This window comes from Wasmannia auropunctata, unplaced genomic scaffold (genome assembly GCF_000956235.1).
Source record: "Wasmannia auropunctata unplaced genomic scaffold, wasmannia.A_1.0 LD335214.1, whole genome shotgun sequence".
Taxonomy (NCBI): Eukaryota; Metazoa; Arthropoda; class Insecta; order Hymenoptera; family Formicidae; genus Wasmannia; species Wasmannia auropunctata.
In genome coordinates, this window is record NW_012027676.1 from 379,336 (window position 1) to 395,837 (window position 16,502).

General features: G+C 39.1%; 4 protein-coding genes across 4 annotated transcripts in view; 3 read left to right on the plus strand and 1 right to left on the minus strand.

Annotated features, from left to right (window-relative positions):
* The window catches only part of LOC105457496 (angiotensin-converting enzyme), a 51,835-nt gene that overhangs the window by 24,045 nt on the left and 11,288 nt on the right, over positions 1–16,502 (minus strand). The gene's annotated exons all lie outside the window — the stretch shown is intronic.
* Positions 1,622–5,673, plus strand: LOC105457494 (proline-rich protein 4). The gene is made up of 4 exons (XM_011702187.1): positions 1,622–1,713; positions 2,918–3,310; positions 3,987–4,218; positions 4,356–5,673. Exons 2-4 carry the CDS (start codon positions 3,299–3,301, stop codon positions 5,279–5,281), a joined length of 1,170 nt encoding a protein of 389 aa, XP_011700489.1. The 5' UTR covers positions 1,622–1,713; positions 2,918–3,298; the 3' UTR covers positions 5,282–5,673.
* On the plus strand, positions 8,968–10,839 carry LOC105457493 (titin-like). Its single transcript, XM_011702186.1, has 2 exons — positions 8,968–9,112; positions 9,393–10,839. Exons 1-2 carry the CDS (start codon positions 9,101–9,103, stop codon positions 10,734–10,736), a joined length of 1,356 nt encoding a protein of 451 aa, XP_011700488.1. The 5' UTR covers positions 8,968–9,100; the 3' UTR covers positions 10,737–10,839.
* Positions 13,492–16,427, plus strand: LOC105457492 (skin secretory protein xP2-like). The gene is made up of 2 exons (XM_011702185.1): positions 13,492–13,877; positions 14,323–16,427. Exons 1-2 carry the CDS (start codon positions 13,866–13,868, stop codon positions 15,523–15,525), a joined length of 1,215 nt encoding a protein of 404 aa, XP_011700487.1. The 5' UTR covers positions 13,492–13,865; the 3' UTR covers positions 15,526–16,427.

The window sequence follows — 16,502 nt, forward strand, 5'->3', positions numbered from 1 at the left end:
TTTTTGTTAAATATTTTTGTTTAATTATTATACTTTGAAAATATAATGAGAGAACTATTTTGTTTTCAACATTACATTATGATTTTAAAAAATTTTTCAATTCTGTGAAGCTATCATGTACAGATACTTAAAATTATTATGGCTTGTGAAGCTTATCTGGAATGTATATCGTGAGAAATAATATCGACTGTAGCTACTGCAGACAATGTTTAAGCGGCAATTCGTATTCGAGATTAATGTGCATTAAATTGTGAGAACGTGATCTACGATAAGCGAAAGCAATGACGCGAACGTATCATGATCTATTTTTGCTCTGGTTGATCGACATCTACATAGGGGAGTTTTATTGTAATTGCTGATCATGAACAATTTGTTATTTCAATCTAGGGTACCGACCTTATTATCAAAAATTGTGGTACAGTTTGAAGCAAAATAATATAGTTTTTCTTCTAGAAATAAGACGATATATCTATTATTAGTAATTGTAACTTATTGATTTTTTTACGTTTCTACCACAAATTATTTCATATATTTTGCATGATGTAATATTATGTAGATTTAAGTCTTTGTTATACAATTATTATATTATAATTATTGTGCAACAATAATTATACACAATTAGCAATAATTATCGCGTTCATTGTTTTAGAATTAAGCAGAGACATGAAAAGAATCAGAGGATTAAATAATAAATATAATTGAAGCACATCGTTATTTTTCCTCTGTGCTGCCTTCGCTGCCTCGCGATTTGCGCTATAGAAAGTACGTATCTAATAACGCAGTGATCTCGAGAGTGAAGGCAAAACCTATATATTAAAGATGTAGGAAAGTTTACGAGCGAATATGTAGTTCCGCCGTTATTAAGAAAGCATTAATTACGAAAGTAGATTTATACGTACGAAATTTATTTGCCTTAATCCGCGCAGAGATCACGTTTAGTAATGGACTTACGAATCATTGATTTACGAATCATCACAGACGTAGTAACTTATGAGAATCATCCTCTCGTTTTTTTTTCTAGTGAATAAATTGCCGACTTGCTAACGGCGAATGTTTCAGGCGTAAATTGAAAGACCTGCGAGTTTAAGCGTGGCATGTAAAACGGCCATAATTGAAAAGTACATTCAAATATAAATTATTACCACACGATTAGTCTCGCAAGACTGATTTCTCGACTAGACGGCCATCACACGTGCGAGACCGGAAAATTACTATTATTACAGGCGGTTGCTATGTCGACACGTGATTTAAAAAGCGTATCCCCAAGCGGAGACCCCCTCCAATAAATTTATTCTTATTATGTTTGTATTTGCGCGCGCTAATGCGCTTCTTCCTTCATTTTATCGCTTGATGAATCTCACATTTATGTCATAATCTAGATATCCGGAAGCGTGAAGTGCGCGCACCTTCAAAGAAGCGCACCGCTCGCGCTTCCGCTCTCGAGACTTCCTCGTCCACGAGACGAATACAATGAATTCCCGCGAAGGTGCTCTTTCCAGCGAATCTCAGTGACATTGTCATCGTGCGAAAAAAAACGTCGAACTGCAGTCCCGCGGTAAAACTGGCGATTTGAAAGGCTTCTCATCGTGCCGCGTTTCTCCCGCGGTCTTGTGCACCTTCGACAGAAGAAGATCTCGTCCGATCGGCCAAAAACTCTCTCCGTTTTCGCGATCCATCGTGAAGAATTCGCGAACGATGTTCGCGAAATCGAGGGTAATGACGTGTGCGACTGCACGACTAATTATCGCGATAATGCGCTTGCTTTCGAGCGTTAAATGTCTGAACATGCGAGCGCGTTGAGAGGCGATAATGAAGATCGGTGGTGATCCATCGAACCGCGGTTAGGATCGCGTGCCCATCGCGAAATCCGTAGCAAAACGACGTGCGCACGATGTGAAACAATGGGAGCATCATTTTCTCCTCGCGATGGTGTCGGAATAACCGCGTTACTCATATACGATATCGCATTAAAGTGCGATTTCATTTCGAATGTGTCACGCCGTTACCGTTGTTACCGCTTCTTTATCTTACGAATAAAAATCTGTACAAATACATAAAACTTTTTACAAGACAGAAGTGAATCTACATAATTGATCTGTGTTCTCTTTGCACGCGCGCGCTCAGATTATCGTCTCAGATAACGAGTCTAACGTATACTATAATCAACTTGAGCGATCCAATAAGTAATGTGAGAATCAAACGAGTTCACGCGTTGAAGGAAACGGTTTATATAATTTAATTAATATCTATATTAGATAATTCTCTCTCGCTCTCGAGTAAAGGTAAACCTGATTTGTAATTGTATAATAGAAATGTTTATGTAATTCAAAATTAATCGGCGTACGTTCACCGTGATGGCAAAGTTCACTTCGTTCCCTTTAACTTATGCGTTTGTCGCGAAATATTGCTCAATTATATGATTTTTGGGATAGTGCCGAAAGATCATTTTTACCGATCGCACTATGCGAACTTACTCGGCCTCCCTGCGCCCAGGTTTCCGTAATTCCAGGTAATCGTGTGAACGTGAAAAGGTCTTTGACACTTTTCACTTTCTGCGCAAGTACGGCGACTTATCTCGGCGAAGCGGCGATGCGTAGCGGGGAAGTTTAGTTTGTCGGATTTATGGTCGCATTTACGTTTTCAAATGACCGGTTATGTTTCCGGCAGTAAAGACATCGTCACGCATCGGAACAAGTAAAGTAACGTAAAGCTCTGCGATAAGGATCGTTGTTATGCAGTAAGGATATAAGCAATTGGTATTATTAAACATTTATTGCTTCTGTCAGATTTCTAGAAAGCCGTTTTTATTAGATTTAAAAAATCATATTTTTTAAATTTTATTCTTCTTTCTTTATTCACGTTTCTTATATAATAGATATACTTTTTATTAATATGATAAAAACAACAATAATTCAAGATCACGATCAAGAACCAGTTCGAGAAAACGTCGACATTCCGTAGAAGAAGTGAACGGGGTTTCTTATCACCGGAACAATAATGTCACTCCCTTTACGGACAAACGTATTGGAACCAGTATGTGCTGGTACTTTTCCAGATGACTCGTTGCGAAAAATTTTCACTCTCGTCGCGGGAGTATAATGAAACGCGAAAGTGATCCATCCCCTCTTGAAGAAGGCATCGCGTGTACAGCCTCTAGATCAGTAACACACCTCTGGCAGCCACATATATAAGATGGTAAAAGTATACGACTGATCTATTTACTGTTAACTCGAGCAACGTGCTCGAAGAGAGAAGAAATTGTTCCCAGAGAGAAGATCGTTCTATCATTTCGCTCAAGATGAGACACGGGGTACGTTTTCTTATGCTGTTAGGACATTCAGTGTTGTGAACAAGTGTTGAGTATTAAATTGTGTCGTTGTGTTTTTTCTTCCCAAATGATGTGTTCGTGTCAGATATGCAAAAATAAAATTTCATTGGAGTGCAACAGAGTGCATAATATAAAACAATTTCTATATAATAAATCCGTTTAATTATTTTTCTTTTTTCGAAATTTTGTGATATAACTTTCTATAAAAAGTACAGATTTATACATTAAGAGCTGTAGTTATGATAAAATAATTGATTATTTCAGAAAACAAAAAGCTTTTCAAAAATAAAATTAATCTCCTATTTTGGTTTCACTAAATTTTTCTGTCTTACAAAAATAATTGTAAATAAAATTAAACGTGAATATGCTTGATTGTTGCGAGCCTTCAAATTTAGTAGTATAATTTCTAGGAAAAATATAATTAATTTCTTTGATTTATTTAATAGAAATATATAGATTCAAATCTTTTCTAAAATAATCTATTTAATTTTTTACATACTTATTCATGATTTATAAATAGCGCAAGCCTGTTTGGAAGGTAAAACTTGTTGCCTTCAGGCTGCCAATATGAAATGCAAAATCTTTAAGTAGCTTTTATTTAATCTATGCTATAATGCGGAAGAAATTTGTGAAATCGCTTGGATTTTGCTGTTTGCAGGGACACGCGAGGCTTTTATTGCCACTCTTTATGGCAACTGCAATGAGTTTACCGATTCGCAACAGCTATGATAGACGCGTATACAAGTACGATCACTTCCCTGCAACACGATATGCTCGTCAAATTATGCCTTTCTATGTAAGGCAAAATAGAGCCAATTATATCGCAGAAGGAAATATACACAACACGAATGTAGTCAGAATCATACAAGAGGAGCCTAAAGATAGTCAATGTAAGTATCTCGACATGTTCAATAAAGCTTGCAATATAAAAATTATTACATTCTTTAAATTAATCGATATTGTAAAGAATATAATAAATCAGATTTATTAAACAAGATTAAATCTCACCCGAGAAATAATTGTTCAGTTTCAGGATCTCACGTTCAACATTTTAAACGCGAGCTTGAAGATGGATATGAAAAAAACCTCGGAGCTGAATTGGATAGCGGAGGACAAAACGTACACGATTATCACGTATTAGAGAGAGATAATGAACATAAAACTGTCATGATCATAAAGAAGATCGCGGTACCGTACCCTGTAGAAAAGACTATCCAATATCCTGTAATAAAAAAAATACTATATCCGATCAAAGTTCCGGTTCCGCAGCCGTACGCAATCGAAAAGAAAATACCGTATCCTGTGAAGGTCTTCGTCAAAGTTCCAATGAAAATTCCACGGCCGGTACCAGTCGTCAAGGAGGTTCCGTATCCGGTCCAAGTGCCGGTGGATCGTCCTGTTCCGGTCAAGGTGTACGTCCCGAAACCGTATCCCATTGAGAGAAAGATACATTATGAAGTGAAGATTCCAGTACTGCATCCGTTTCCCGTAGAGCGAAGAGTACCAGTACCGGTGAAGGTACCGGTACACGTATCTCAGCCATATCCGGTCGAGAAAATCATTCATTATCCTGTGAAGATCTTGGTGGACAAACCGATACCAGTTCCGGTATCGAAGCCATATCCGGTACCAATCGTAAAGCCGGTTCCGTATCACGTTGAGAAGCCGGTTCCGATTCCGGTCAAAGTAAAAGTGGAACGACCAGTGCCGGTTCCGGTGGACCATCCGGTGCCGGTCAAGGTAAATGTTCCGGTACCGGCGCCGTATTTGGTCGAAAAAAAGGTACCGTACGCCGTAGAGAAATTCGTACCTATACCGGTAAAGATACCGGTAGAGAGGCCCGTGCCGATTCACGTGAGCAAGCCAGTCGAGTACCACATCGAAAAACCCGTTCCCTATCCAGTTAAGATACCGGTCGCGGTGCCAATAGACGAGGGCACCAGTCACCGATAAATGCGAAGTATCAAAGATAATTAGATAATGATAATGCATAAATGACAATGTAGCTGTCAGAGGCTTCGTATTTCGATCATAACATCTTTCGAAGAGAAATAATCGAAAAAGAGAAAACAGAAGATTTTATACAGTGGCATTAAGTAGTGAATGAAGTAATGAATTCGTCATTGCTTTCTCTAAGGGGATATTTATTTACATTGTACGGAATTTTTACTCTTGAACGCATGTAAAGTATATGTAACGCCATCTTCGCAACATGTATTGTTACTGCACTCGGTACATATCGACCGAATCATAGTCTTTATCATATTATTATCATGAATTATTGTAATGTTGTTAGAATAAATAGTTGTTGTTGCGATTCTAATAAAAACTCCCCTAATCCCAAATTTCGAAAGTTCAATATGCTTCCGTTGAATTTAATATACTTTGAAAATTCTAATTCTTGTCTCTATAATTGCTGCCAACTAACAGCTTCAATGATTAACGAGTAAAAGAAGGTAATTGATCAGATAAGATAATAGAATGTAACTGGATACAATTAACTTCTTGCGATACATTCCGATCATTAAAGTCTCTTTCTGTCACAGCTTCAATATCGGTATCGTGTTCACTTTCGCTGCCTCGTAATTAGAACCGGAATGACATGTTGTAATTGACCTGTGCAAAATACAGTCAACCGACGATATTGGCCGTGATTGAGATTACGGAATGTCTGTTCTTTCCTGTAATGCTACAAAAAGCAATCGATTGCGCGTGGCACAAGTATTCGTAATACGTGACAACGTACGTCTTTTTATTAAATCCAATTTATTTTAATTAATCATCATCATAATTTAATTTACGAAATGTGCAATTGTCAATCGCGTAAGTTAATTAGTCACACGAGTTAGCAGTCGGGGTAATTGTTCGAAAATAATCGTGTTTCGATGGGATAATGCGGCGATGGGATAAACGGAGTGGCACGCGCGTTTATGTTACCTCGACTTGAATCTCGCCGCGCGAATGACAATGAAGCTCGCGACGGCCTTGTCTACAACGACATCAAACTTCTATCAAATATCAAGGTCGTACATCTCCTGCAGCTCACAATCACGAAATATTTAACGTATTATGAAATAATTGTACGCCAAATATTCTACTCCTTATACTTTAAAATAATTTCAACGTAAGTTATTATTGTTTAATATTACTAACAATAAATATTTACTGTAATTATTTTTCCTTTTAATGAAATTGAAATAATTTGATTACTCAATTAAAAATAAATATTAAAATTATTGTTTAAAGAATAAAATTTATCTTTGTTTTAATAAAAAAAGTATGTGTATAAATTATTTCATTATTATTATTTTCAAATTTTTATTCTGGAAATAAGTGAAATTGTATTTTAGATAAAGAATTTTAATTTTAAATAAGAAGTTGATTCTAAGAAATCCAAGAGATCAGATTAAATCGTAAAAGTGTCGTAAAAGTGCGGTGATTAATCTTTTATTTTCATCATATTAAAAACGCGAGAAATAAAAGAGTTTTCAGGTTGTGTTCCGAGACAAAGTTTATCTGAGTTTTTCGATTAAATCGCGACTGCAAATGACGTAACGAATATAAAATTGACTTTCAAGATTTAATTATTAATTCGTATCACGTTTCAAGATTGGTTTCAGTTGAGTTCTTTAGTAGAAACGCCACTTTAGATATGAACATAAGTGCGTAACTCGCATTAAGATTTACGACGTGAGCTATTTGCAATTTGATCTAAGCTTATTTCGATGGTAATAATAAGCGCATTATATTGTCTATTTATTAGAAAAACAATACCGTTTTCTATTAATATAAAACTTACATTATTTCTCGCTGTTTTGAGCGCAGGATCTAAATTTATCTTCCGCAACTTTCACTCCGGCGATCGCGATTTAATATATTGACAGGTACATTGCAGACGGAGAAAGACACTTCCAAATCTGTATCGTGTATCCCAAACTCTTCATTATTTCGCCGAACACTTCCAGGTGCGGAATAGAGTTGCAGTTAATGTACTTGCACGCGAGGCAATTTACGGTTATACGTTGCTCTTATATCACTTTATGCTTTTCTTTAAAGCATGTGGCGAGTGCAAACTTTACGAAATAAATGATTATAGTCGCGTAATAACTATCCAAAGCGGCGTATGTTACGATTTCACTCGGGCTCTTCCGCGTTGTAAAGATACTACTACGAGATCCGATGTACGTACGCCCGATGCATTATTATTATTAAAAATACGACGAACGAAAATACGAACGCATTAGCGCGATACGTTCTTTTGTATTGTTATAATATCGGTGCAAGATCAAATTAAAGGAAAGCGGAATAGAATAAACAGCGCGCCTTTCTGAAGCAGTCGGCGGGTGACGAAGAGGATTTTTCTTTTTCTCCAGCCATATTATATCTCCGGGAAATATCAGAAGAAAGTTTCGAGAAGCGCGTATAAATATAGGCAGTTAAGTGGTTAATACAACCGCCACCAAAGCGGGAAAGTGCAACTTCGGAGGCGGCAAGACGTGTGGAGAGCACTTTTACACCGGTTCGGTTTCAGTTTCACTGGTGTTACTAATCTGGGAAATTCGTTCGAGTTACTCAATTTGTTGTAGAAGAAAGTACCCGCGATCATATCGCCGCGAATCGTGTGATATGCGTAAACGCACGTTGTTTGTTCATAATAGAAAGAAAGATTGCGTTTATAATTGAGTTACTGCACGACAGTTTTGCGAACTAAAATTGTTGTTTACTTGCAAATAATACCGCGACAGTTAAATATATGGCAAATGTGCAAATTAAATATAAGATATTTATTCAAATTATGAAATTTTTTGTAAGGTTCATTTTTTATTGCCTTCCTTCTCCTCCCGTTAAATTTACTAATTAGCGGTTAATGCATCGAATGTTAATAAAAGAAAAAAGTACCGTAAGTCGTTACCGGAAGTTCATGCAGCGAAAGACGAGAAAAACGCCAGAAGATTAGTGCTTGTTGGAAAATATCGAATATTGTGGAAAAGTAAAAAACGATGCAAAAATCATTTGGTTTTACGATTCGACATAGAAAGTTTCATTGGTCACTCGTAAATAGCATCGCTAATCCGGCATTCTTCTCGCATAGATTAATGAACTAGAACGCGTCGTATGCATTTCGCCGTGTGTCAAATAATCTACTTTATAGGTCTTATTCTTTTATTAAATTTAACTTGTATTTTTATTTCTGTATTCAATCTCTCTAAAGAATTGCGTGTGTAAAGGTTTAATGTTAAAGCACAAGCTATTGTAGAAATGTTTTTTTGAATCGATAACTTTTATTGCAACTTGTATATTATTAAATAAAATATTTTATATGCGTTGTAAAAAGAAAGCAATTTTCGAAAGTATCGAAAGTAATTTCGATACTAATAGAGATAAACAAGATAAGCAAGAAATTCTGTGACTAGTCCGTATACAACAGTTGAGCGTGGCGCGAAAAATCTGTTTCGTGGAAACTTTTGCATTTTTCTCGAGGGGACGGGTCGTGATCGGTGATTCAAACTGCTTGTGTACGTTTTGTGTGCTGCCTCGGCTTTAAAGCAGGTAGTATGGTTCATTCTTAATAAATGAATGGCGCTCATAGCTACGCCACAAAACAATGATGATCGCTTAAGCGTGGATAATTGTCGAATAAGGTACTGCAAGGCTATAAAGGTCCAGCTGGTTGAACCGGCGAAAGTCGTCCACGGTGTATAAATAATAGTGGGATACCTTTCCGTTTAGATTCAGTATAGATTGATCTATCGTCTTGATCGCAAAGGCATCATGGGACATCAGGTACTTTAACTATCTCTATATCATAATATTAATTTTTCTTTTATAATAAATGTTTTTTTGTAATCTTTCTTTTAAAATTTAATAAAGTTTGTAATTTGTGGTATTATCCTATCCTATAAAATGAATTATCTAATGGTTAAAGAGCTAAATTTAAACGTTTAAATTTTATTTAAAAAATTAAAATTATTAGATTAGAAATAACCACAGTATATTAAGCATCTTAAAAAAAACTCTTTTCTATAATTTTATTAATTATTGATTAATAATTTTCTTTAAACAGCGGGAATGTCTAATAGCATTTCTGTGCCTCGGGATTGCTCTTACATCGTCGGCTAGTCGTAGAGAGGACCTTGAAAGGGCTGCTGAGCTCGCAGTAGAAAGGGCAGCCGAAAGGGCAGCCGAGAGGGCAGTGGAAAAGAATCTTGATAGTGGGAATACCACGACGGAATCCAAGCTTATTCGCGAGTCTTATTCCAATGTTAGAAAAGATCCGCAAAAGGAGAAGAAGGAAGACGACGATTACAGAGATAGTGGCGAGTTCGAATCGGTGGACGATGAATTCGAGCCAGAAGAAGACGCGGACGATTGGAGCAAATATTCACGAGAGCCAATATTCGCGTCTCGACGCACGAGAGACAAAGATTTTCCTGCATGGTCCAGCAAGATCGATGTCAAAGATACGGATATCTGGAGAAGATTCCCGAGAAGCGAATGGTCCGACGAGGACACGAGGGATGAACCGAACGAGAAGGTTGTGACCGTGGAAAAGAAAGTGCCTGTACCCGTGACGATTGAGAAGAAAATTCCGTACTCGGTCTACAAACACATTCCTTACGAGATCAAAGTGCCCGTGCCGCAGCCTTACACGGTGGAAAAGAGGGTGCCTTACCCGGTCAAGGTCTACGTGAATGTACCGGTCGAGGTGCCGGAGCCTTATCAAGTCGAGAAGCAAGTTCCTTACGAAGTGAAGGTCGACAATCCTGTGCCGTACAAAGTCGAGGTGCCAGTGCCGCAGCCGTTTACGATCGAGAAGAGGATTCCAGTCGAGGTAAAGGTACCGGTGCCGCAGCCGTACACCGTCGACAAGCCGGTGCCGTACGAAGTCAAAGTACCGGTCAAGATACCGACCCCGTACGAGGTCGAGAAGAAGGTACCAGTACCGGTGAAGGTCACCGTCGATCGGCCGTACGCGGTACCAGTGCCGAAACCGTATCCGGTGGAGGTCGCCAGACCGTATCCGGTAGAGGTGCCCAAACCGTATCCAGTGAGAATTAAAGTACCCGTGGAGAAACCGTATCTGGTGCCGGTCGAGAGGCCGGTTCCGGTGCCTGTCAAAGTGCCGCAGCCTCAGCCGTATACCGTGGAGAAACCTGTGCCGGTGGAAATAGTGAAACCGTATTCCGTCCCAATTAAAGTACCCGTGGACAAGCCTTACGAGGTGTACGAGACGAAGCCGATAATCGTCCCGGTGAAAAAGCCCTTCCCGTACGTCGTGCAAGTGCCGATACCCGTCAAGCTCGGTTGGAAGGATCGAAACATCAAGGAAGATCTGCTAGAGAGCGAAAGCACCGACACCAAATTACTGTGGCGACCGCAATGGTTAAATCGCGAATCATTCAATTGATAAAACCGCACATGTTTGTACTGTTCGCCGCAAGCAATTCATCATACTGACGCCGTGTACACGGATATTTTGCATGAAATCGTGACAAGTACATTTTATGTAATTTGAAAAGAGACTGAATGCCTGTAAAATATAAAAATTCAATTAACTAAATTGTATAAATTATAGTAAATCTATTACAAATTACAGTAATTGACAATTATAATAAAATTCTAAAAAATTTAAAGATATTTCAGCGCGATTAAAATAGATTTTAATTCATAACATGCAAACTACAATTTTGTCACGACACGTTGTTTTATTTAAGAATTTTTTTATTAACAAGATATAATAATATTTTTTATATTTCCGTCAATTATTGTACAGTATTTTACTAATGTAGCAGAAATATTCCATCGGTAAACAAACATTAATTTATCAACGTTAATGATAAAAAAGATCTGATCGATATGTTTAAGTAATTTTTTTACTAATATGCATATGTTATTATACACATTATATTTTTTATTTAGGAAATATAGTTAAATATTTGTTAGTTATATAGTGTGTGTGTGTGTGTAATTAGAATATCTATTTTTTTAAAAATGATATGCAATATTCGAGAAAGTTTAAGATCTCTAATTAATCATATCACTTCACTCAGTAAGTTGAAATTAACTAATTGTCTTTTTCGTTATGTAACACGAAACTCTCTAACAGACTTACGCAACAGGATGTGCGTATACATATATATATTTGCATTGATTTATATGAGTTTATTTAATTATTAATTATCATCTCCAATATGTATAAATAAAACCCGAAACATGACATGGCTCAAATCATTTTTTAAATTAATTTCCTGGTCACTTCCCTGTCTGCGCTCGATCAAAGGAGAGGAAGTGGGAAACGGTCGTAAAACTGTAGTAATAAAATCAAACTTTGTTTTTGTTATTGGGTATATCGCTAATTACAAAAAAAATGCAAACAACTCTACTAATCAATTCGCATGCATTGTTTTTGCTATGACACGTGCACTAAATTTTGCATTCCTGACTAACGACATAATTGAGAAAATAAAATCTTTTTGCTTGTTTGCTTCAACGTAATTAGAATAAGGAAACCTCGTGAATTTCGCGAGGCAAAATAAAAATAATTATCTTATTTTTATATTTTCACATATTTATATATAATAATTAACTTGTATATTTAATGTCAAGAGAGCTCTATGTGATTGAGCTTAATATAAAAAATTGTAATACTTTACAATATGTATATATTATATATTTTGTTTTGTTAAAGTTTAATGTAGCCTCTATAATTGCATTAAGCAGTGAAAATACAATTTCTGTTGGTATCATGGAGGATCTTAGTTGCTTTAATCTGTTCTAATTTTAGCCGACGTAATGTCTGCGCATTCACTTTTTTCTTCTTCAGCAATAATTAGTCTCGCTTACTTCTTTTCATTTTTTTTCGCTATGTAGCTATCGCTACAGATACGCATCCATCTTTGAATATCAAATTAAAAATTACAATTTCGAACACGACTGCGTTTTAAATAAATATAATATAAATATATAAGAGTAAAATAACTCTTATTTTTTATAATAATTTATTTTATTTGTCGCATTTTTCTTTTCAAATTTTTTTATTTACAAAATAATTATTATATTTTTTGCTAAACCTATTAATTCTCTCTGTATTTTCATTCTTTATTGAATGTCTCAATCATATTTTATGTCAGTTTTGCTCAAATCTACTTCATTTTCCTTTCTTCTTGCTTTCTTTTAATAAAACCTAATCTTCTCTTAATTTCTTTTGCTTTCTTTTATTAATACCTAATCTTCTTAGTATATTTTCTAATTGCTATAAGTAATTAAATTCGCTAAACATGTGAATGCTAACTAGCAATTATGCATAAAACGTCCGATATCATTTCGCATCAGATTTACTCGAATCCAATCTCAATTACGTTCATTATCACCGTATGCTTTCAGACGTTATCTCTCTCGTATTAGTGTCAAGTATTCTTTAAGTGTCTCCCAATTGGAGCAAGTCGTTGCGGGACAATTTGCCGCGCGGCGCTCCTAGGAAGCAGCGCATTAAACGCGGTCAATCTCACATCGGCGCGCAACGCGTTCTAGGATCTATATCTCCTTGCCCCGTTCCACCATCCTCTCACCGGACACTTTTCACTTTTTCTCTCCTCCTACCGTTCCCGATTCTTCCTCTCGCGCTCTCCCTCGGACCGCAGGAGGAGACCGTTATGCCTCCGCCGTCGTGTTCCTCGTCTCGGCCGAGAGAACTCGTGCATGCAGCCTACCGCGCGTCCTTCCGTGGGGACCGGATACGGAGGGGGTCACAGCGGAGTCCTGCCGGACGGTACGCACGAGCGAGAAACTTCCACGAGATGGATAACGACGGAGGGAGATTGGCTAGTTGAAAAGAGGAGGGTAATGATAGCAAAGGAGGAATGGAAACGCATCTCCAGTGACACCCAGTGGCGTAAATGGACAGGATCGAAAGGACAACAAAGCTTAAAAGATCCTTGGACTTGTGATAGAAGAATCTCGAGTCGACTTGGAGATCATATATCGTTATTTAGAGGAAGAGCGTAATGCAGCATTCTTTGGAGAATCTGAAGACAATATCTTCTTTGCAGACGTTAATTTCTTTCGGTAAAACGTTTACTCACTCGTACCAGAATTTCGCGAACATTATATGATCGTCGTAGAATTTTTTTATCTACTTTAAAACACGCCTCTTCTTACACTTTTTATTTATTTTGACTGACAGGTAGTTGTAAAACATTCTCATTTCCGACGAACGCGTACTTTCTAGTTTTGATTCTTTTCAACATTGCTGTTGGAGGAACTTCCGGTGTTCCGTAATTTTCCACCGTGGCTACGCCGTTGCCCGCGATTATGGAAGCGCTGTAGCTTGTGTCTAGGATTTATAAAAAAAAATGCCATAACGCGCCGTGTACGTCGGGCGAACGCCAGACGCGTGTGTTTCACTTTTCCGCGAGAGTGCAGAGGGGCTTGCTCGATACGCGTCGGGGGAAAGCGGGCTATAAAGACGGTGGCATCTTGGGGGGAAGCATTCAGTAAAGTCTGGACATTGACCAGATCGTGAGAGACTTTGGTAGACATGAGAATTTTGGTAAGTTCGCTCTCTCGTCGGGGCGAAATTAGTTGCATTTAGAGTCGCAAATTAGATTTGCTTAATCATCTTGCCTTCATCACTTCGAGCTTATGATTTCATTTCAAGAGTATGCATGTCACTGAATAACTGTGGGAAAAGTGTTAGTTTTTATACCAAATTATTTAAAAATTGCGATTTAAATTCAATCAATATTGCTCAACATTGCACAAAGGTAAATTTAATAAAGACGATTAAAGTATAAAAAGCAATTTGACTAAAATCTGGAGAGTCACAGGCTTCCGTATTTTATGTAATCTGCTGCACTTGTAAATTATACTATCGAGGCCATTAACAACTATATTTAACGCACGCATAGCATTCTTTCACGGTCCAAGGGATATAGCATTGATGCTGCAACAGTAAGCTACTGATGTAATCAGCGTGACGTTTCCATCGATTACAGTTTCTCACGGTGTTGCTGGCGGGGCTGCTGGCCTTGGCCGTATGTGAGAAGAAGAAGAAGGAGATTACGAGTAAGGAGATCGAAAATGTCGAACACGAGAAAAAACAGGATAAGCGCGGGCTGAGTCACATCGAGACAGGCCACATCGACTTTGGAGGACACGACGGCGGCGACGGTGGCGGCTTTGAAATTGGTCACGGTGATATCGGCGGCGGAGATTTTGGTGGTGGTCACGACATTGGCGGCGGTTATGAGGGCGGTTACGGTGGCGGCGGTGGCGGTGGCGGTGGCGACGACGGTGGCAAGATCAAGCAGATCACGATCGTGAAGACCGAGAAGGTGCCCTATCCGGTCGAGAAGAAGGTTCACTACCCGGTGGAAAAAGAAATACCGTATGCGGTTAAAGTGCCAGTACCCCAGCCCTATCCGGTCGAGAGGAAGATCCCGGTGCCGGTGAAGGTTTTGGTAAAAGTGCCGGTTCACATACCGCAGCCGTATCCGGTCGAGAAGAAGGTGCCCTATCCGGTTCACGTGCCGGTAGAGAGGCCGGTGCCCTACAAAGTATACATCCCCCAGCCGTATCCGGTCGAGAAGAAGATACCGTATCCAGTGAAAGTACCGGTACCGCAGCCGTTCCCAGTGGACAAGCCCGTGCCGTACACTGTGAAGGTCCCGGTGCATGTAGCGCAACCCTTCCCCGTGGAGAAGCCGGTACCGTACCCCGTGACAGTGCCCGTCGAACGACCGTACCCAGTACACGTGATTAAACCGTACCCGGTTCCAGTTGAGAAACCAGTACCCTATCCAGTCGAGAAGAAAGTACCCTACCCAGTCAAGGTTCATGTGGAGCGACCGGTAGGAGTGCCCGTAGAGAAACCAGTGCCCTATCACGTTAAGGTACCGGTACCGGCGCCGTATCCGGTGGAGAAGCCGGTGCCAGTACCGGTCGAGAAGCCGGTGCCCTACCCTGTAAAAGTGCCTGTCGAACGACCCGTGCCGGTTCACGTGACGAAGCCAGTGGCTGTTCATGTGCCCAAGCCGGTACCGTATCCCGTAAAAGTGCCGGTGGCGGTACCAGTGCACGAGCATGAGTCCGGAGGGGGTGATTACGGGGGTGATTACGGGGGTGGTTACGGAGGTGGTTACGGAGGTGGTTACGGAGGTGGTTACGAGTCCAGCTTCGGGGGTCACTCGGGATATTAATATCAAAACGCGTGGCAGTGGGGGATTTTCTGCTTCGACTCGAAAAGAAATTAACGAGAGAGGGAAGGAAGCGCGTTGAGATGAAATAAATAATAATCAAAGAAGAATTTGTTAATTCGACTCAACGCGATTTCGGTTCACAAGGTTGTATATAAAAGTATTAAAATGTACATATATATTCGTGGGAAAAACTAGAATTAGATCGTTGATTTGTATAAATTAAATTCGGAATAGAGACTGGGTATATAGAGGTCTATAGAGGGACCTAATTCTTGTAAATTCTCCACTGCATCGTACGAGCGGACGCGTCGGCGCATGACGGAATATCGCGGTAACATTTCTTCTACATTTTGTTTTTCAAACGCATTGCATCGAGGGGGAAATCATAGAGCAATGTGATTTACAACGCGGTCAACGGCTGATCTTTCATATACGGGAGCGTTAACGAAGCGTTTCCTCGGCACTCGCGAGTCTCGAATTTGTATACTCGTTCGAAGTGCGAGTCCGCGAGGAAAACGCGGACGTATTTATTTTCCTAACTTAACGCCGTTTTCGCTGCGGGGGGTCCGACGAGGAAGATGAGTCTGCAGAACAGCCGTTTTTGCGCCGCGAAGGATGATTATGGGTCTCCGAGTCTGCTTAGACAGCGCTAACGATTTCTTAGATATATAGTATCGACACCTTAAGTACCTACGAGAACACGTGTACTGTGTTTTTTACGACGTTCGGAACATGTAACGGACGTCTCTGTACGATGTCTTTCGCTTCTTTCTAATAAAACCAAAGAGCAAAACGACAGCCTTGGAATTCATCCTAGCCTCATTGCCATTCTCTAGAAGAGATCTGAAAACTTATTTTTATATGCTTGACCTTCTTCTCAATAAATCTTGCATACTAAGCAATTTAAGCGGCTCTTGTACTCCTTTCCCCTGCGAGCGAAATTGAATTGAGGTATCAAATTGATATTCCGCTCGGCT

Excerpts from the sequence above, each read along its gene's own strand:
- LOC105457494 (XM_011702187.1), top strand. Across the intron at positions 4,219-4,355 it reads GGAGCCTAAAGATAGTCAAT|TTTCAGGATCTCACGTTCAA; the intron begins GTAAGTATCTCG and ends ATAATTGTTCAG.